Source organism: Homarus americanus, unplaced genomic scaffold, assembly GCF_018991925.1.
Source record: "Homarus americanus isolate GMGI-L3 unplaced genomic scaffold, GMGI_Hamer_2.0 scaffold20465, whole genome shotgun sequence".
NCBI lineage: Eukaryota > Metazoa > Arthropoda > Malacostraca > Decapoda > Nephropidae > Homarus > Homarus americanus.
This window is the reverse complement of record NW_024756914.1, coordinates 10,141,873-10,162,562: the sequence shown is the minus strand read 5'-3', so window position 1 is coordinate 10,162,562 and position 20,690 is coordinate 10,141,873. Positions and strand designations below refer to the sequence as shown.

At 43.2% G+C, this 20,690-nt stretch overlaps 1 protein-coding gene across 1 annotated transcript; it reads right to left on the bottom strand.

Moving 5' to 3' along the window:
- Nucleotides 1-16,165: 16,165 nt before the first annotated feature.
- LOC121857158 lies at nt 16,166-17,670 on the bottom strand. Its single transcript, XM_042353053.1, has 2 exons — nt 17,593-17,670; nt 16,166-17,081 (listed from the first exon to the last, which is right to left on the bottom strand). Exons 1-2 carry the CDS (start codon nt 17,602-17,604, stop codon nt 16,458-16,460), a joined length of 636 nt encoding a protein of 211 aa, XP_042208987.1. The 5' UTR covers nt 17,605-17,670; the 3' UTR covers nt 16,166-16,457.
- Nucleotides 17,671-20,690: the final 3,020 nt, after the last annotated feature.

The following is a 20,690-nucleotide window of genomic DNA, read 5'->3' as shown; positions in this document are numbered from 1 at the left end:
GGTACTTCTGGCATTCTCCTCTGTGATTGGCTCTCGCTCCACACGCATCCCAAATCCTGATCCTCGTAAATTGTATAAATACGGCCTTGCCTGTCCAGGGAGGGCACTCTACACTCGGCTACTGGACCAGCAACATCTCTCTCAGCTCCTCACCTAGTTACTCCTAAGCACTGCGCTGTACAACAATATATATACAGAAAGCGCATCGTGAGTTTCTATCCAACCTCATTCCTGAGTGAAGATATCTACATGTACGTACGTTTGTGTGCGCATACAAAGAGACAATAGACAACTTAAGAGAATTGACAACTGGCCATATACAGTACGCTACAATATCATTACTCATAAGATACTTTACATAAGGGTGAAAAGTTTATTACAGTTCTGTAAGTGGAAAAACTAAGACAAAACGAACCTGAAATTCGCCGTATTGCGTGTATATTATATGGGAACACCTGTAAACAACACAATGTAGCTGAGACGAGAGAACATACAGTGGAGCAAGCCGCCATGGTTATTGTTGACTGATTGACTTTTTTTCCTTTTTGTCTTTCTTTCCATAATTTTCTATATATTTTCTTCACTATTTCTTTTCGTATTGTGTCCAAATAACAGTTCTCCTAATTTTAGTGTTTTCTGAAAACTGTGTTGTACAACAGTTATTTCCAAGACGCGGTACAAATGTATTTTTTAATGACAGTCCGGGAAAGCTAACGCGTTTGCTCTTCCGTGCATCTTAAAACGCCGTATACGTATATTTGCACGTTATTTGTCCTTAATTTAGGATGGGACAGTAATGCTTCTAACATATTACACCAGCAAACATCCCCACTTAAGTTTTGGTCTCGGTGTAAAACCTCCACTAACAAGTATCTAACATTTAATGTATCCCGCGAGGCTGTGGTGTAGCGTCCGTGTGAGACTGTGACCGTTTTTCTTCTGACCATCATGTCATGGGTACACTGCTTCTTCACTAGTGACTTTATTATTAACTTTTATAATTATTTTATGTGTATGATTTAATGACATACACACTGCTATTACAGAATCTAAACGTCATGTATAGTTTGAAAGTTACAAAGTACCAAAGTTTCGAGAGAAATTCTTATATTTTCTCACAAGGCTATTGACACTGGTACCATATATTTGAATTATATTTGAGACTTATACCATATTATATACTAAATACATACTCTCAAGCCAAGGTTCCCAATACCTCCTGTCCAGATTAACTGACTTACTTCCCCAGGGAGAACTTTTTGTCCTCCTTGTGACGACCAGCCGACGATGACTCAGCTTTATGACAAATCTTGGTTACCCGTATTTTTTATCAGCCCGAGAGAGAAAACAAAACAAATCATTCTCTTAGCATTAACCTACTATAGTTTTATATCTAAGATGTTATATTATCTGTTGACTTTTAAATGATGTTTTCTGACTTGATTTTATGTGTTTTTGAGACTTTATTTATGGATCATGTGAAAGAAACAGACCTTCACGTAACTTTACGTTATGACGCCTCACTATACAGGGCCTCCTACAGTCTTCAGACACATATACTAGCGAACTGAACGAACACCCTTTTGGGAATGAATGTATCAAAACCAATGTGAAGCTGAGAAAGAAAAAAGAAGTTTTGAAAGGGGTGTATGTACAGGGCTTGCCACCAGTGACTTTGTTGGGTGATGTAAGAAAAATGACTGGTGAAATCTGCCTACGAGTTGAGAGTTTTGGGATAAACTGTAGGTACTGGATGATGGCACGGGAGGGGGGGGGGGCGGAGGTAAAAACTAGTCCTTCCCTCACCATGTCGCAGCGCCTGTCATAGTGAAGTTTGTATTCTCCACACCACATCCACACTACAACACCTGCGACAGTCCCCACCACCCACAACACCCCCACTATCACCCACAACACCCCCAAAACACGTTCCGACGCCTTACCATCTTCCCCAAGTTGATTTGTGGTCAGAAACTTGCCCACACTACCTCCTGTAACACCCACCCCTCCAACACCCACACTCCCCACCCTCCCACTCAATAAAAACAGTGTGGTGACCTTGATAGTGACCACACCACACCCGGGAACCGAATTTCTGGGCAAGTGCTAAAAGGGCAAGGTGAAGTGTCTTGTAACAGGTGATTATTTTAATTGGATTCGGGACGCTGCCGGGTTTGGTGACTGTTGTGGTAGTGGTTGTGATGGTGGTGGTTGTTCTAAATGAAGATTGTGGTGGGTAGTGGTCGTGGTTGTGGTTGTAGTGGTGGTGGTTGTGGTTGTAGTGGTGGTGGTTGTAGTGGTGGTGGTTGATCTAAAATTTAGAACAACCACCACCACTAAATGATGGTTTGTGGTGATGGTGGTGGTAGTGGTTGTTGTAGTGGTGGTGGTTGGAGTAGTGGTGGTGGTGGTTGTAGTGGTGGTGGACTGGTGGTGTTGTGTGGTAGTGGTGGTGGGTTGTTGTAGTGGTGGTGGTGGTTGTTGTGTAGTGGTGGTGGTTGTAGTGGTGACAGAGGTGGAGGTGGTGGTTGTAGTGGTGGTGGTGGTGGTTGTAGTGGTGGTGGTGGTTGTTGTTGTAGTGGTGGTGGTTGTAGTGGTGACAGGTGGTGGTTGTAGTGGTGGTGATGGTGATAGTGATGGTGGTGGCTGTAGCAGTGGTGGTGGTGGTTGCAGTGGTGGTGGCAGTGGTTGCAGTAGCAGGGTGGTGCATTGTAACAGGTGGTGGTGGCTGTAATAGTGGGTGGTGGCTGTAGTGGTGGTGGAGGTTGTAATAGTGGTGGTGGTGGTGGTTGTAATAGTGGTGGTGGTTGTAGTAGTGGTGGTGGTGGTGGTTGTAGTGGTGGTGGACTGGTGGTAGTTGTAGTGGTAGTGGTGGTGGCAGTTGTTGTAGTGGTGGTGGTGGTTGTTGTTGTAGTGGTGGTGGTTGTAGTGGTGACAGAGGTGGAGGTGGTGGTTGTAGTGGTGGTGGTGGTGGTTGTAGTGGTGGTGGTGGTTGTTGTTGTAGTGGTGGTGGTTGTAGTGGTGACAGGTGGTGGTTGTAGTGGTGGTGATGGTGATAGTGGTGGTGGTGGTGGCTGTATGGTAGGAAGCTGTAGTAGTGGTGGTGGTGGTGGTGGCGGGTGGTGGTTGTAGTGGGTGGTGGTGATGGCAGTGTGGTGGTTGTATTGGTTGTAGTAATGGTGGTGGTTGTTCTAAAATGATGGTTTTGGTTGTGGTGATGGCAGTGTGGTGGTTGTATTGGTTGTAGCAGTGGTGGTGGTTGTAGTGGTGGTGGTTGTTCTAAAATGATGGTTTTGGTTGTGGTGATGGTAGTGGTAGTGGTTGTATTGGTTGTAGTAGTGGTGGTGGTTGTTCTAAAATGATGGTTTTGGTTGTGGTGATGGCAGTGGTGGTTACTGCTGTAGCAGTGGTGGTGGTTGTTCTAAATGATGGTTTTGGTTGTGGTGATGGCAGTGTGGTGGTTGTATTGGTTGTAGCAGTGGTGGTGGTTGTTCTAAATGATGGTTTTGGTTGTGGTGATGGCAGTGTGGTGGTTGTATTGGTTGTAGCAGTGGTGGTGGTTGTTCTAAATGATGGTTTTGGTTGTGGTGATGGCAGTGTGGTGGTTGTATTGGTTGTAGCAGTGGTGGTGGTTGTTCTAAATGATGGTTTTGGTTGTGGTGATGGCAGTGTGGTGGTTGTATTGGTTGTAGCAGTGGTGGTGGTTGTTCTAAATGATGGTTTTGGTTGTGGTGATGGCAGTGTGGTGGTTGTATTGGTTGTAGCAGTGGTGGTGGTTGTTCTAAATGATGGTTTTGGTTGTGGTGATGGCAGTGTGGTGGTTGTAGTAGTGGTGGTGGTTAGCGAAGAGCCTTTAAAAACTACTCGTGGGAAAATATCTGATCATTACAACACAAACTATTCAACATTACTACAGAAACTATCACTTGTTGACCGTATAACGTATTACAACCCTTTAATAACTAATGTATTCTAAGACAGTTAATACTTTAATGGTCGGCAAATAAAAAATTAAGAGATTATTTTTAATGTTGTTAGCCGGTGTCCCACAGGATGCACTAGGCTGTACTGCTTTTTCGCTGATGCTCCGATTACCGCCAGCGACAAGTATACTGTATATATCCGGGTGGTCGTTTATCCTTCGTTTAGTGGTTTGTCCTAATAAATCAGAACAACTATCAAATTTACATATTATTACCTTTACCGTTTATCTCTTTATGTTCGAGGTAAGTTTGTCAATCACGGTTTTTGGGCAGGCTGTGCCTTTATTTGGCCTAGTGTTGGCCAGACATATACGTGTCCTGGCCAAATAATAATAATAATAATAATAATAAAGAACCATAAAGAAGTGCAAAAATGAAAAAACAAATCAATAGTGAGAAACAATATGTGTCTGTTGTGTTGTCATTAGTAAGAGAAACAATTAAGACCCTGCAATTGTGTGTAAATGAGGCAGAAAGACATGAGCAACCTGGGACTTGGATTGACCTAACGGGTAACTCAGAATCAGAGGATTTTCTCGAAACGATCCAGGACTGTTTCCTAGTCAACATATAACCGAACCCACCCGGGGTAGTAATATACTCGATTTAGTTCTGTCGAACAGAGAAAACCTCATTAGTAATGTCGAGGAAGGGAACGAACTTGCAAACAGCGATCACAAAGAAATTAGATTCCAGTTAGATTTTCAGGGCAGACGTTAAGGAAAATTCCACAAAAGTCCCAGATTTCAGAAGGGCAAACTTTGATAGTTTGAAGAGGCAGTTGAGAGAAGGGGCATCACTCTTGGGGGTGAACTTCATGGACCTGACGGTTGAAACCGACCTCATAACGAGATCTGAGGTTGCCGAGTTCCACGACAATTTAAATAATGAGTTACTTAATGCACAAAGGTAGAACATACCATACAAAAAACTCAGATCAAACAACAATAACCCTAAATGGGTAAATAATTATTTAAAGAACATTATTGGTCGAAGGAAGGCTATAGGTAGGAGGATAAATCGTGGCGAAATTTACCTCCGGAATTATTTTAAGGTATTGGCCGGTAGGGTTAAGACCGAGATAAGGAAAGCAAAGAGGAATAATGAGCTGAGGATAGCAAGGGAGGCGAAGACAAACCCCAAGGGATTCTGTCAAATGCATCAAACTAAAACACGAGAAGAGATTGGGCCAATACAGTCAGATACCGGCGAGCTAACTGATATCGACGGACTAATGAGCAATAATCTGAATAAATATTTTTCAACAGTTTTCACCACCGAAAATTTAAACATGATACCCGAGGCACCGACTCTATTCAGAGATAGTGAAGAAAACAAATTAAGCGAGATAGTAGTGACTAGTAACGATGTTAGTAAGCAAATAGACAAACTAAAGCCTAATAAGTCACCTGGTCCCAATGAGATATTTGCCAGAGTATTAAAGGAATGTAAGGAACAGCTTAGTATGCCCTTAGCAAAGTTGTTTAACATGTCCTTAAAAACAGGTGTAGTACCAGAATCCTGGAGGATAGCGAATGTAATACCGATTTTCAAGAAGGGGGATAGATCACTATCCTCTAACTACCGTCCAATCAGTCTAACATCATTTGTAGGCAAATTACTGGAAGCAATCATTTCAAACTCTATTCGAAACCACCTGGAGAAGCACAAATTGATCAATGATTCCCAGCATGGCTTCACAAGTGGGCGTTCATGTTTAACTAATCTATTAACATTCTATTCATCAGTTTTCGAATCGGTGGACGAGGGACACAATTATGATGTGGTATATCTCGACTTTAGCGAAGCCTTCGACAGAGTCCCCCACGAAAGACTAATAAGAAAGGTAGAAGCACATGGCATTAAAGGTAAAATTCTAAAATGGATTAGGGCGTGGTTACAGGACAGGAAACAGAGAGTGAGCATTAACGGCACTAAATCCCATTGGAGCAACGTCACTAGTGGAGTTCCCCAAGGATCAGTACTTGGACCATTATTATTTATTATATGCATAAACGACATAGATATCGGCATAGACAGCAACATAAGTAAATTTGCTGATGACACTAAAATTGGACGTGAAATTAAATCTGACGAGGACTCCTCAAAACTATGGGAAGATCTGAACAAATTTTTCGAATGGTCTGAAAAATGGCAGATGAAATTCAATGTGGACAAATGTAAAGTATTCAGTATAGGAGATGTAAACAGGGAAACCAGTTACCAGATGAACAACGATGAAATTGTGAAATCCGACTGTGAGAGAGATTCAGGAGTAATGAAAAGTAGGAATCTTAATCCAAGTAAACAACGTGTTTTTGCTCGTAACAAGGCTAATAAGGTACTTGGGTTCATACAAAGGAGTGTTAGTTACAAGACTAGCGAGGTCATCTTAAGATTGTATCTTGTGCGTGTGAGACCTCACCTGGATTACGCAGTTCAGTTCTGGTCACCGTATTACAGAATGGATATAGAATCCTTGGAAAGAATCCAGAGGAGAATGACAAGACTAATCCTGGGCATTAGGAACTTTGAGTACAGAGACAGGTTAAAGCATCTTAATTTGCACTCCCTCTAGAGACGTAGAGCGAGGGGCGACATGATAGAGGTGTATAAATGGAAGTCAGGGCTAAACAAACGGGACATTACAAAGGTACTCAAACTATCCAACCAGGAGCAAACTCGTAACAATGGTTTTATATTAGACAAATTTAGATTTAGGCGCGAAATTGGTAAACACTGGTTTGGAAACAGAGTAGTGGATGAATGGAACAAGTTACCAAATATCATCATTAACTCGAATACGCTGAATAGCTTCAAACATAGGTTGGATGCTTATATGAGCAATAGGGGTTGGGTGTAAATGGGACTGCCCAGTATGGGCCAATAGGCCCGCTGCAGTTTCCTCCATTCTTATGTTCTTATGTTCTTGTGTAGTGTTGGCCAGACTCATGCCTGCTCTATGTTATCTCTGAATAAGACATACACAACTACAGTAGAGGATGAACCAACACTGAAGACAATCTCATGATTTCAGTTAATAAACAGACTTAGTAATTAAAGCAACCACCGAATTTAGCTTATAATTTTTTTTACAAATCTCGTTAATTATGATGTTAAGTTTATATTCGTTGTTTCTGAAGTATAAAAAAGTGTGGCCTCTACGCCGACTGTTGCTGTCGGTAATCACAAAGTCGAGTCATGTGTTGGAGGTTTTTAGTGTTATACCCAAAAGTCTTGATAAACTTGAGCACCGCACGAGGTAAAAACCATTCTGTTAGGTATAAGTAGTGACGCAGCATAAATCTTTTTACTGATGGAGTAATTTGATAATAATTTGATTGCATAAAAAATGGGTATTATAAAAAAAATACGAAAAAAACAGGATCTTGGCCATGCATATCATGTTTGGTTAGTGTTGCATATCCGGGTCAGGCTGTCGAGGTATTTTTGGTAGAGAGCCGTCGGCTGATATACAGTAGTGTGTTTGTACATTGAAAGACAAAAGTCGTGTACTGAAATTTGGTGAAAACATATGCCGAAGGGCTAAACTCTTGGTGCCGCTCTGCCTTGTGGTAGGGCTCTCATAATGTTTCACCAGTTATATTTAATCTTCGGACAAAACTGTGACACGACTTTTGTCTTTGATTGTACAATAATCGACCATCACACACACACACACACACATTTCCTAGCCATAGTGACCTGCAAGGGCAGCTAAAACGCCGAGTAGGAACCTTAGATTAGATTGGGGTTTTCAGAATGGCAAGACTGGTCTGCGTTGACTGAATAATGTTTTTTTTTTTTTACAAAGAATTGTTCTCCAGTGGAAAAAAAAATCGAACCGGATCCTCGAACTGTAAGCAACAGCACACAAGCCAATCAATTTTGAATTTTTGACACCAGACAAGAACTCCCAGACTGAGCTCAACCAACCTAACCCAACAGCTCATAAGTTGAGCATTCGACGACTTCACAACAGAGGATAGTTAAAACTAAAACACGTGTGATAATCTCTTTGTATATGCATTAAATGTTGCACAAAGTTATCCAAGCTTATAATTTATTCGTGTAATATTATTTTGAACCAGATATATAATTTACTTTATATTTTACCTAGATTACGCGCTGAAAGACGTAATTAGTTGAGCCATTTTGAAAATTGGCCAAAGAAGTGTGAAGCGATGCTGCTGGGCGAGTCGAAGGCAGCCTAGTGACTAAACTAGTTTTCTGAAGGCTGGTCAGTAACAAGACACTAAGGAAAATTTCACGCTGGCGTTCATGTTATTATTATCAATGTCAGATCTAATGAATATCTTGTCTTCGTTTATATAAATCCCATAGACAATCACTTTCGATGATCACCTCATTATAGGTAACTCACAGAAGCAGTAAACTAATGTGTACTGTGTGTCAGCCAACGAGAAACACCGTAAACAAATCCTGTTTATGTCTTTCAAGTTTCTAAGGATTTTTTGCGTCTATGCCGGACAAAAGAGTTTCTGTCAGAAGGTTTAATATAATTAGCCAGTCAAAGCCTCCACTCGCCAGTTTAAACAGGTTATCGTCGTACCCAATGACTTATTGCATCACACATATTGAACTACGTGTAACGTGTGGGTGTGAGGGAACCCTGTATTTGGGTTAGTTCTGGAATGAAAGAACTCAACCCTTTGTGGTGAAGTATTGTTGTAATATTATCTACAGTATGTTGTGTAAGCCAGACACGTGAAATCTCATAGAAGGAAACAATGTAACGAGGAGTCATTCGAGAAGTGTGAATATGTGTACTGTATGTGTTTAATAATTAATATATTATCCAGTGTTAGACCTTGTAGGGCGGGGTGATGGGCGGGGTGAGGTCTGTACCTACAAGGTTGGCCTGTGGCGAGGGGAAGACCCGGCCATATATACCCTTCACCGCCTCCCACAGGAGTTACTGTACCCACTACTGTACCCCCTTCTTATCATTATTAACTATGTGGCAGAGTTACGGGTGTTGGGGAACAAGTTGGTCTGCTGAGATGCGAGGCTGCGATTGGAGTCGAAATGTAAAAGCGAAAAGGGAGTTTGAAGGAGAAAATAAAAAGACTGAGATGACAATGTAGGTGTTCCGGAGGATGTGAGAGGGGAGGTGAGAGGGGAGGTGAGAGGGGAGTGGGAAACCCGAGAACATAATGGAAACGCATTGAGGGTATGTGGGTGAGAGGGATGTTAGTACGGTGGATTGTGGGAGGGAAGGAGTGCTTTAGGAACACGTTACTCACTGCTGCCTCGGTGGAGTGTGGGAGGGAAGGAGTGCTTGAGGAACACGTTACTCGCGGCTGCCTCGGTGGATTGTGGGAGGGAAGGAGTGCTTGAGGAACACGTTACTCACTGCTGCCTCGGTGGAGTGTGGGAGGGAAGGAGTGCTTGAGGAACACGTTACTCGCTGCTGCTGCCCCCGGTGGGAGTGTGGGTGGAAGGAGGTTGAGGAACAGTTACTCGCTGCTGCCCCTCGGTGGGAGTGGGAGAAAGGAGGCTTGAGGAACACGTTACCCGCTGCTGCCTCGGTGGAGTGTGGGAGGGAAGGAGGCTTGGAGGAACACGTTACTTCGCTGCTACCTGTGGAGTGTGGGAGGGAAGGAGTGCTTTGAGGAACAGTTACTCTGCTGCTGCCTCGGTGGAGGTGTGGAGGGAAGGAGTGCTTGAGGAACATGTTACCTGCTGCTGCCTCGGTGGAGTGTGGGAGGGAAGGAGGCTTTGAGGAACACGTTACTGCTGCCCCTCGGTGGAGGTGTGGGAGGGAAGGAGTGCTTGAGGAACAGTTATCGCTGCTGCCTCGGTGGAGGTGGAGGGAAGGAGTGCTTGAGGAACACGTTACTCGCTGCTGCCTCCGTGGAGTGTGGGAGGGAAGGAGTGCTTGAGGAACACGTTACTCGCTGCTGCCTCAGTGGAGTGTGGGAGGGAAGGAGTGCTTGAGGAACACGTTACTCGCTGCTGCCTCCGTGGAGTGTGGGAGGGAAGGAGTGCTTGAGGAACACGTTACTCGCTGCTGCCTCAGTGGAGTGTGGGAGGGAAGGAGTGCTTGAGGAACACGTTACTGCTGCCCGGTGGAGGTGGGAGGGAAGGAGTGCTTAGGAACACGTTACTGCTGCTGCCTCGTGGAGTGTGGAGGGAAGGAGTGCTGAGGAACAGTTACTGCTGCTGCCTCGGTGGATTGTGGGAGGAAGAGTGCTTGAGGAACAGTTACTGCTGCTGCACGTGGAGTGGTGGAGGAAAGGAGTGCTTGAGGAACAGTTACTGCTGCTGCCTCGGTGGAGTGTGGGAGGGAAGGAGGCTTGAGGAACAGTTACCGCTGCTGCCTGGGAGGGAGAGTGTGAGGAAGACTGTGCTGCCTCGGTGGAGTGTGGGAGGAATGGAGTGCTTGAGGAACAGTTACTCTGCTGCCTGTGAGTGTGGAGGGAAGGAGTGCTTGAGGAACACGTTACTGCTGCTGCTCGGGAGGTGAGGAAGGAGTGCTTGAGGAACAGTTACTCGCTGCTGCCTCGGTGGATTGTGGGAGGGAAGGAGTGCTTGAGGAACAGTTACCGCTGCTGCCTGGTGGGAGGAAAGGAGTGCTTGAGGAACGTTACCCGCTGCTGCCTGGTGGAGGTGGGAGGAAGGAGTGCTGAGGAACACGTTACTGCTGCTGCCTCTGTGGAGGGGAGGGAAGGAGTGCTTGAGGAACACGGTTGCCTCGGTGGAGTGGGAGGGAAGGAGTGCTTGAGGAACAGTTACTTGCGGCTGCCTCAGTGGGAGGTGGGGAGAAGGAGGCTTGAGGACAGCATTTTCTGCTGCCTCGGTGGAGTGGGGAGGAAGGAGTGTTGAGGAACAGTTACTCGCTGCTGCCCGGTGGAGTGGAGGGAAGTGGAGGACAGCCCCCTGGTGGAGTGTGGAGGGAAGGAGTGGGAGGAAGACGTTATCTGCTGCCTGTGGAGGGGAGGGAAGGAGGCTGAGGAATACGTGCTGCCTCCGGAGTGTGGAGGAAGGAGGTTGGGAGAACATTACTGCTGCTCTGGTGGAGTGGGGAGGGAAGGAGTGCTTGGGAAACAAGTTACCGCTGCTGCCTGTGGAGGGTGGAGGAAGGGAGTGTCTGGAGAATGCTTCCTGCTGCTGCCTCCGTGGAGTGGAGGAAGGAGTGCTTGAGGAACACGTTACTGCCTGCCTGTGGAGTGGAGGGAAGGAGTGCTTGAGGAAAACGTTACTGCTGCTGCCTCAGTGGAGTGTGGAGGGAAGGAGTGCTTGAGGAACACGTTACTGCTGCCTCCGTGGAGGTGGAGGAAGAGTGCTGAGGAAATACTGCAGCTGCTGCCTCAGTGTTGGTGATAAATTAACACTTTTTTGTTCCAAAATATTAAACATTTACGTCATCCGCTCACCTGCACTGTTGAGGCTGACAAAAACCTTATTATTCACTATCCCACCCCCACCCAAAAAAAGTATAGCGGTTTCGTTGTTTAGCGATCCATGATTTTCAGATTGGATTTAAGTTTTTGTTATCATCAAGTCAGGTTTATTTTGACTATTAAAGATTTTTCGCTTTACTGTAAGGTATCCATTCGTATTCACTCATCTCCCATAACACCACTACGAGCTACAGGTGTATTGCTCCGGCCTCTTCCTCACATTGTGGAGGGACTGTAAACGTTCTCATCGCGTCCCACACGATCACCAATTCTCTTATTATTCATTTAAAACTACAGTGTAAGAATGCAATAAAAGTAACTTATTAGAATAGATAGGTGCAATATTGGGTCATTCACAGTATAGGTTTACAATATTGACAGTAGTATAATTAAATTTAGGCATCGCTGACGTGGCGTGCTCTGAGTGGTAGGGTCCTATTGACGTCACCAGGAAGTTGTTTACCTCTGTGGCCGACAGACAAAAGGTCGCGTCACAGTACCACATTTCCCGTCATCTTGTTGCATCAATGTTCAGAGCGCGTCCTGTTATACACGCCAGTCTCTCCGCGTTCGTCAGTTGTAAACAAAGAAGGTGGCGTCAGCCTTCACTGTTACTGTACCTATCGTCCTTCGGGTCCCAGACAACGATAAGGTCTATTATTGATCATGTAGTCTTGAGAGGCGTCCACACAGAGAGAGCCGTGGAAGTTGAACACGTGGCTTAATGTAAAAAACACATCAGATGTATTTACCAATGTTAACACCAATAAAACAATTATACTTAAACAGTTTATTAAATATGCGGCACTGAAAACTTTTACCTGGTTCAGTATTTAGTTTGTATGGTCATTGTTCAGTAGAGATCTTCACCACGGACTGAAACCGGGAAAGTTGACGGGGGAAGTTGACGCCTCTGTAAAGTACAACACAATACAGCATCAGTTTATTCACTAAAACACAAATTTTAGATAGTAAAGAATAGATGGATTACCTAGTTCTAAAGACTTGCCCCCCCCCCCCAGTTTATTTCGGTGAACGGTAATAAAGTCACAGGAAAAAAGTCACAATTAAGGTAATAAAATCAAAAATATATTAACGTTATTAACTGACAATATATGACTTTTACATATTGACAACACAATTTATATATGATGCACGTAGGTTAGGTTAGGTTTTTTCTGTGCCTTTTTTCTGTAACTTTTTTCCCTGTGACTTTTTTACCTGGATTTGTTTATTTCATCCTAACGTAACACAGCCCAACCTAACCTAACCTAGGTTAGGTTAAGGTAGGTTAGGTTAGTTTAAGTCTGGTTAGGTTAGCTAGATAAGATAGGATTAGGTTAGATTGAGTTTGGTTAGGTTAGATTAGATATGGTAGTGTAATGAGATAAATCTCAGGTTAAGTAAGAGTTATAATTGTAGGATCGTAAAGTGAAGAAAGTTAGTAGCTACTTATGAACAATTTATTGCGACAATCAATAATGCCCAAAATAAACATCATCCCTAAAAGAAAATTCAGATTGATACGTGAACCAACCAAAATGGATGAATAATAGACTCTTAGATCTTGTAGGAAAAAGAAAGGAGTATAGAAAAAGTTAAGAAAGGCGAAAATCACTTACTTACTATCAGAACCTAACAAGACAGGTAAAAACAGAAATTAGGAGCAAAGAGAAATTATGAAATGAAGTAAAACGAATCGAAAATAACCCCAAAGCTTTTTATCAACTGTATAAATCAAAGGTTGAGATACAATAGGTCCCCTAAACTTCGAGCAGGAGAAATGACTGATGATGAGTTAGAAATGTAGTACGTTAAATAGTCATTTTGCCTCAGTATTCACAAATGAAAACCTAGCACAGTTTCCAGTTCATATATAACGACAGTATAGAAAATATGTTGATGAATATCAATATTACTAGTAACGATGATGTAAAGTAATTAACAAACTTCCCATAAAACGCCGTCCAGACGAGGTATTAAAAGAATGTAGAGATGAGTTGAGTAATCCATTAGCAGTTAATAAGTCATTAGAATCGGGCCAGTGCCAGAAGCTTAAACTTGCAAATGTAGTTCGATTTTCAAGCGTGATAAATCAATAGCATCAAATTACCGTCCCATTAGTCTCACGTCAATCATAGAGCGTTGCCAGAGTCAATTATTGCTACAAAAATCAGAAGCCACCTTGAAACATTCAACTTAATTCATTCTTCTCAGCACGGGTTCACCCAGGGACGTTCTTGTCTCACAAATTTGCTTTAGCTTTTTCAGAATATGAAGCGGTAGATAATGATAAGTCATATGATATAATTTATTTAGATTTCAGTAAAGCATTCGATAGAGTCCTCATGAGAGATTGATATGAAGGTAGAAGCACATGGAATAGGTGGATCAGTATTAAAATGGATTAGGTCATGGTTAACTGGTAGGAAACAAAGAGTCAGCATAAATGGATTAAAGTCAGGACTGGGAAGCGGTCAAAAGTGGAGTTCCCCAGGGATCTGTATTAGGCCCTCTGCTGTTTGTTATATTCATTAATGATCTTGATTTAGGCATAACTAGTAGGATTAGTAAATTTGCAGATGATACCAAATGGGAAGAGTGATATCAGACAGTGACTTTGAACACCTTCAAAGAGATCTAGATACCTTACATGAGTGGTCAGTAGACTGGCAATGAATTTAATACTGATAAATGCAAGGTACTACAGATAGGGAAGACGAATACAAACGTTAAGTATAAACTAGGTAACACGGAAATAGAAAACTCAGTTTGTAGAAAAAGATCTAGGTGTATTTGTTAGCAACGACTTGAAACCTAGAAAACAATGTATTAGCGTTCGCAACAAGGCAAACAGGATTCTGGGTTCATATCTAGGTCTGTGAGTAACAGAACTGCTGACGTTATCTTGAAACTTTACCTAGCATTAGTGAGGCCACACATGGATTATGCAGTTCAGTTCTGGTGTCCTTATTATAGAATGGACATAGATTTTGGAGAGAGTACAAAGAAGAATGACAAAATATCCATATTAGAAACCTTCCATATGAAGAAAGACTGAAAACTTAGGCTTACATTCATTAGAGAGGCGTAGAGTTAGGGGAGATATGATAGAGGTGTACAAGTGGGTAAGTGGGATTACCAAGGGTAAAATGGAAGATGTTCTGAAGCTCAGTAATAACGAAATAACTAGAACAAATGGCTTTAAATTAGATAAATTCCGATTCAGAAAGGATATAGGCAAGCACTGGTTTGGTAATAGAGTTGTGGATATGTGGAATAGACTACCGAGTGCTATGGTAGGATCGGGGACGCTAGGGAGCTTCAAGACGAAGTTGGATAGGCACATGGAAGTGCTGGGATGGGTGTGAAAGGACCTGCCCTGTATGGGCCAGTCTGACCTCCTGCAGTATCCACTTTCTTATGTTCTTATGTTATTATATGTATACTTATTATATGTATACTTGGGGGACAACTTCTGAACAATACTTCTAAGTACAGATATTTATTAGTTAACTCAATGGCATGGACACATTAATGGATCAATATTGACGTTACTAGACAATGACTCTCGGACACAAACATGAAATGGATACACTTCCCACCGTAAGTGACTCACCCCACGGATCGCTCTGACAATGACTCACATGTGACCTGAGGGAGACCCAGCGGCTAGGGGATGTCTGCAGGTGCTGCTGAGGAGAGTGGTCCCGGTGGGTGCTGGACTCTGTCTTCTGTGGGAGACTCTGCTAGCTGGGGACTCGGTGCTGAGGATGGAAGTTCCCCTCCCGAACCTTGACTGGTGGTGAGTGTGACTCCGTCTGCCTCTGAGTTCTGTCTCGCCCTGTCTGATTGGGAAGGCGCTGTTGGTCCCTTATATTGGTGGTGTCAGGCCGGCAGATGTTGTTACTAATCTGGGTGTGTCGAGACAGCTGTGTTTGGTCAGGTGCGGGCTGGAGGGTAGTTTCTTGAGTTAACGCGGTCATGTCGCCGGCTTGACTAGTGCGTCGGTGAGAACTCTTCCTTTGTGACCGTGACCTCACTATAATTACTGTAGGGTGGGTCAACTTACGTGGGTGTGCACCTGGTCATCCAGTTGTGGCTACAAGTGTTGTTCTTCTCTGGGCTGTATGCTTTGGTCTGATAAGCAATTGTTACAGTAGAATTTGGTTAGATTGAGTTAGGTTAGGCTAGATATGGTGGAGGATTAGGTTAGATTGAGTTAGGTTAGGTAGGGTTAGGTTAGAGTGAGTTAGGTTAGGTAGGGTTAGGTTAGATTGAGTTAGGTAGGGTTAGGTGAGGTTTCTGCCACAGTGAACCACACAGGAGGGAACAAACACCACAGAAGTAAGGTGTTGTAACGTATCCTCTCTGGGTGTAGCATAGCGCCTGAGCCATCATCACATAACAAAAGGCTCACTTCTCTCTCTTTGACCCCGGGAAGAATTATTATTATTATTATTATTATTATTATTATTATTATTATTATTATTATTATTATTATTATTATTATTATTATTGTTGTTGTTGTTGTTGTTGTTGTTGTTGTAGAATCATACTTCAGTACATCTAAAATGCTGTATTTATTTCCAATAAGCTGGACTTTATTAACAGAGTTTGGTTGGGAAGTTTTTTACGTTTTCCTTGCAATAACGATACAGTATTAATGTACTGCTGGTGTAATGTAACAATAAACAAGCTACTGTAGTTAACGTATAGCAGAGTGATTAACACGGTGGTTAAATAAGACAAAGGTTCCATTATATTGTGTTTATTAAGCGATACAAGTGAGGTGTACAGTTTATCTTCCTCAGGCTACAATAACTTATGGGGAGGTCGGTGTCTGGCATCAAAATATAAAAGAAATATTTCACTTTTTTTTGTAATAACTTGACTCCACCAGTGTCACAAGCTGCAGCAGGAGAGTAGTTGTTACGTCACCTCAGTACTACACTAAGTCCCGGAGCCACGCCATCCTGTATAGGAGGGAAGATGGGCCACTCACTGAGGCGCTAAGGGTAGTGCCTGAGGGGCGAGCACGGGGCCACTAGGGGCCGGGTGTCTGGTGTGGTCCTGTGGCTCCTTCACCAGCAGTACTTCTGGGCGAGATCAAGCTTTGGCGGTAGTTGTCCTCATTAGGGACTCTCCGCAGCTGGTCCCTCTGCCACTGTTTGTGCTGCCACCACAGTTCTTGGCGGTGGAGAAGGTTCTCCAGCTCTGACAGAGGTACACCTCCGACAAAGCTGCCACCTCCGTACAACGGGGCGTAGTCTCTGTCCAGCCGGTTTCTGTTGTTTCTATCACTTAATTCCGGGTTACGAGTCCTGGGGTCTATACCACCTCGGAAGGGGGAACTGGCAGGGCCATGGAAGTAAGGCCCAGGAGTATAGCGGAGGAAGGGGAGAGGGCTTGGATCAGGGTAGGGGAGAGGGTAGGGACCACTGTAAAAGCTGGGGTAGGGGCCACTGTAAGAGCTGGGGTAGGGACGACCGTAAGAGCTGGGGTAGGGATCATTGTAAAAGCTGGGGTAGGGACGACCGTAGGACCAGTGTCGCTTGTCCCTCTTGTCATTTTCTTGAGTGGGTTCAGCTGGCTGAGGGTCGGCTGGAGAGTCAGCGGCGGTGGAGTTCTCCTGGGCCCTCACACCACCACACACCAGCACACACAACACCTGCAGGCACGAGACAGTAAACAACACATGGCAAATAACAATGTACGTGATCTATCTTATGATGCTACACAACAACTATCACTTATGTCACAATGTTAATCTGAACCTAAAACAACTTACCCAGCTTGGGATTTATGCATATTACTACTGACAGTAAAGTTATCAAGTAGACTTAGAGATATGTTCTAAAAATAATAGTTAAGGGTTAAGTGAAAGCAAGTGATGGTAATGTTTGGCTGTGAGGTTAAGAGGAGCATCATCACCCAACAGAGATCTTATGAAGTCAACCGCCAGCTTATTTCACTTGATGCTGAAACAACCGAGAACCTAACCTAACCTAACCTAACCTAACCCAAAAAAGCAGTTACAGTCAGACACACTGAATGTATCATGGCATCTTGTTACACGAAACTTCCCTAACGTATGATTATAACACACACACACACACACACACACACACACACACACACACACACACACACACACACACACAACAGGATTGTGTACTCACTAGGAGCTTCATGATGCGGCCGGCAGGAAGAATGCTTGAGAGCGGCAGTGATAGCCAGTATATGTACCAACATGTTGAGGACAAAAACACTCTAGGCAGCGTCACCAACCTCTGAAGACGCTGGGGTTGTCCTTGGCTGAGCTGACTTAACAACAGAGAGAGAGAGAGAGAGAGAGAGAGAGAGAGAGAGGATTCCAATATCTCTAAACATAATTAGAGTTTGTCTGTTGGACCTCATATAGGCTACAGATGGCGTCAGTTTCCACACACACACACACCTCTCTTCTCTTCTCTTGTTTGTAGGTGAGGTTAGGTTAGGTTAGGTTAGGTTAGCATCAGGTTAGGTTAGGCTTAGTCAGCATTAGGTTAGGTTAGGTTAGGTTAGGTTGGGTTAATAGTAGGGTAGTTAATGTTGATGTGGTCTGGTCACCCAACCAGTACAGTACACGCCACATACCTCCCTCTTTACCAACGTGTACTCCTACTATCTCCAGGTGCTGGGGGTGAGTTAGGGGAGAGGCATATCGACGGCGGAGAGCGAGCCACTTTAGTAATTTTTTGTTGTTGAGACAAAAGAATTATAATGTCAATCATACTCAAGTACACACACACACACACACACACACACACACACACACACACACACACACACAGACACACACACACCTACCGTTTGGCACGATAACCAAAGTCAATATTTAATAGATTTCTTGTTTAAAAGATTCAGGATTTATATGATAAGAGTTGGTAAAGATCCACGAGAGAGGAACATCAGAACAGGGGAGGGACTTAAGCTGTGAGGAATTTAGCTCCCTAGACCCTCACGTGATCATGTTCATATAAGCTACATCCTTTAGCTGTGTGAGGGTCAATTAAGGTGGACTTGTTGTGTGTGTGTGACGAACCACAGTGTCCTGTTATGTCAGTTTGATTTACACAGGTAAGAAGAGATTAGGTTAGGTTAGGGTAGGGTAGGTTAGGTTAGGTTTATAAGGACCAGGCACCAGTTGTGGGGGGTAGGGTGGGTGTGGGGTGGGTGGGAGGATACAGTATCATTAACTCCTATGACCAATATTGTCTTAGAGGGGCGACACTATCAGTACCAACAGTTAATAATAAAGGGTTAATTATCACCCCCACCCTACCCCCCACAGCTGGTGCAGGTCCTTATAAACCTAACCTAACCAAACCATTATGATGTTGACTCATGTAAGCAGTCATCCTCGAACAAGATATGTTAGAGCACCTCCTCGAACCATACAGTGGAGGTTCTTCTACACAGTAAGGGGGGACATGTGGTCACGAGATTGCTCTTCCTCTCGTTTAACTCTCAGGTACACAAGTTCGTTCCCCGTGGTGAAGCTGAGTCACATGAAGGACTCTCCGAATTAACTTACCCTGACTGTTTTATCTAGTGTGGGTGTAATATTTTGTCTCATTTGGGGGTTGATGCTGCTTCATTCTAGGAGGGAACAAACCTTTTATCCCTGGGTGTACAGTTGTGGACAAATTTCCCTGAACACTTGGCAATATCTGGCATCTTCTAGGTCATATAATAATTTTGGTTTATATGAGTAACGCTGCGTTTTATCACCTATTATGTCGGTACCACAAAATGGGGAAAAATTGAAGCCAAAAAAATCACTCATTAATACAACTAAATACCTGAGACTATGTTCAATCCTCGAGAACTTGTAAGCCAGATACAAGTGTCTAGGGAATTTTGTCCGCAGCTGTACGTAGTTAAAAGAAATAAACATCTCACTTTGTATTGGTAATGATTGATGTATTTACTGACCTATAACACACGCTTCAAGATCTTGTAGTTGTTGAAGTGAAGGTACACCAACAACGAGTCCTCTTGTTGATGGTGTTGGAGGTACAGTACACTCTGGGAAAATAAATTCGCACTCTCGACTAATATAGGGAAGAGAAACTGATCTGGTAATAATGTAAATAAAGGGCAGACGAGGAGTGGTTGGATGGGGTAGTGGGGGGCCTTGTTTCCGTACTCCAACCCTGTTTTTTCTTAGGCGTCTGAGAACTTATTTAGCCTTTTGTAATGTGACTGTACCTCTGCTATTAAGCATCGTTGACGAGTTTTATTTCTATTTTAAGTGATTACAAAACAATAATCTTTAATAGAACAAATAGTTATGTAATAGAGAAGAAACAATTTAATATGAAATCACTAAGAACATCGACATTTATTTGGTACAGATTTGACTTTACTGTAAACTTATTAAACTTTTATTTTATTTATTTTTTGTATTAACAGCTAAAATTGCCAGGGCCACTAAGCACCGTCCACAAGGCTCTAATTTCTACAAGACAAACCATAATTTTTTTATATACCAGAACGAATTTCATTATAATGTTAAGGATATAATTATTAACCTTTAGATTATGTAGCGTGTGTGTGTGTGTGTGTGTGTGTGTGTGAGACAAGGTCAACAAGTGGAAGTGTAAATGTTAATTGCACAGTTGTACACACGGCCACTGACCTACTGTACCTGTACGTGTTGGTAAGACTCATGGAATCAGAAATTTAACTATTTGTAAAAGTTGCATCAGAATTTTAACCCAGATTCTTAACGATGTGTAAAAGTTGCATCTGATGACTGACTGACTGACTGTATCTGTTGTGGTGAGGTGACGTCGGTAGAAGGGGTAGAGTAGTTTGTTTACGTTGGGAAACACCAATAACACGTTGAATTATGAGGACATAAAACACTGCTTGTTAACTTTCGGCAACACCTGAGGCCTGACGATGTGTGCCTTTGTTCGGGGAGAAACATTGTTTATATTAGCTTGTTGTATGCTGGAATACAATATTATATCATCTGATAGATTAAATGATATGACCCCAGTCACCATTAAATAATATTTAGAAAACGACCTAACTGATAAATAAGTTTTGAAGGTGTTTCGCCTTGTGGCAGCATTTGTCTCGTAAGCCCACGACCGTTTAATGAGGATTGGCAGAACTATATTTGTATTGGGAAAGAGAAATATGGCCAAAGTTTTGTTTTATATCCCCGATAAGTTAAATGTGTTGGGGACTTCATAGGAAAAGGTTTGTATGAACGACCAATAGT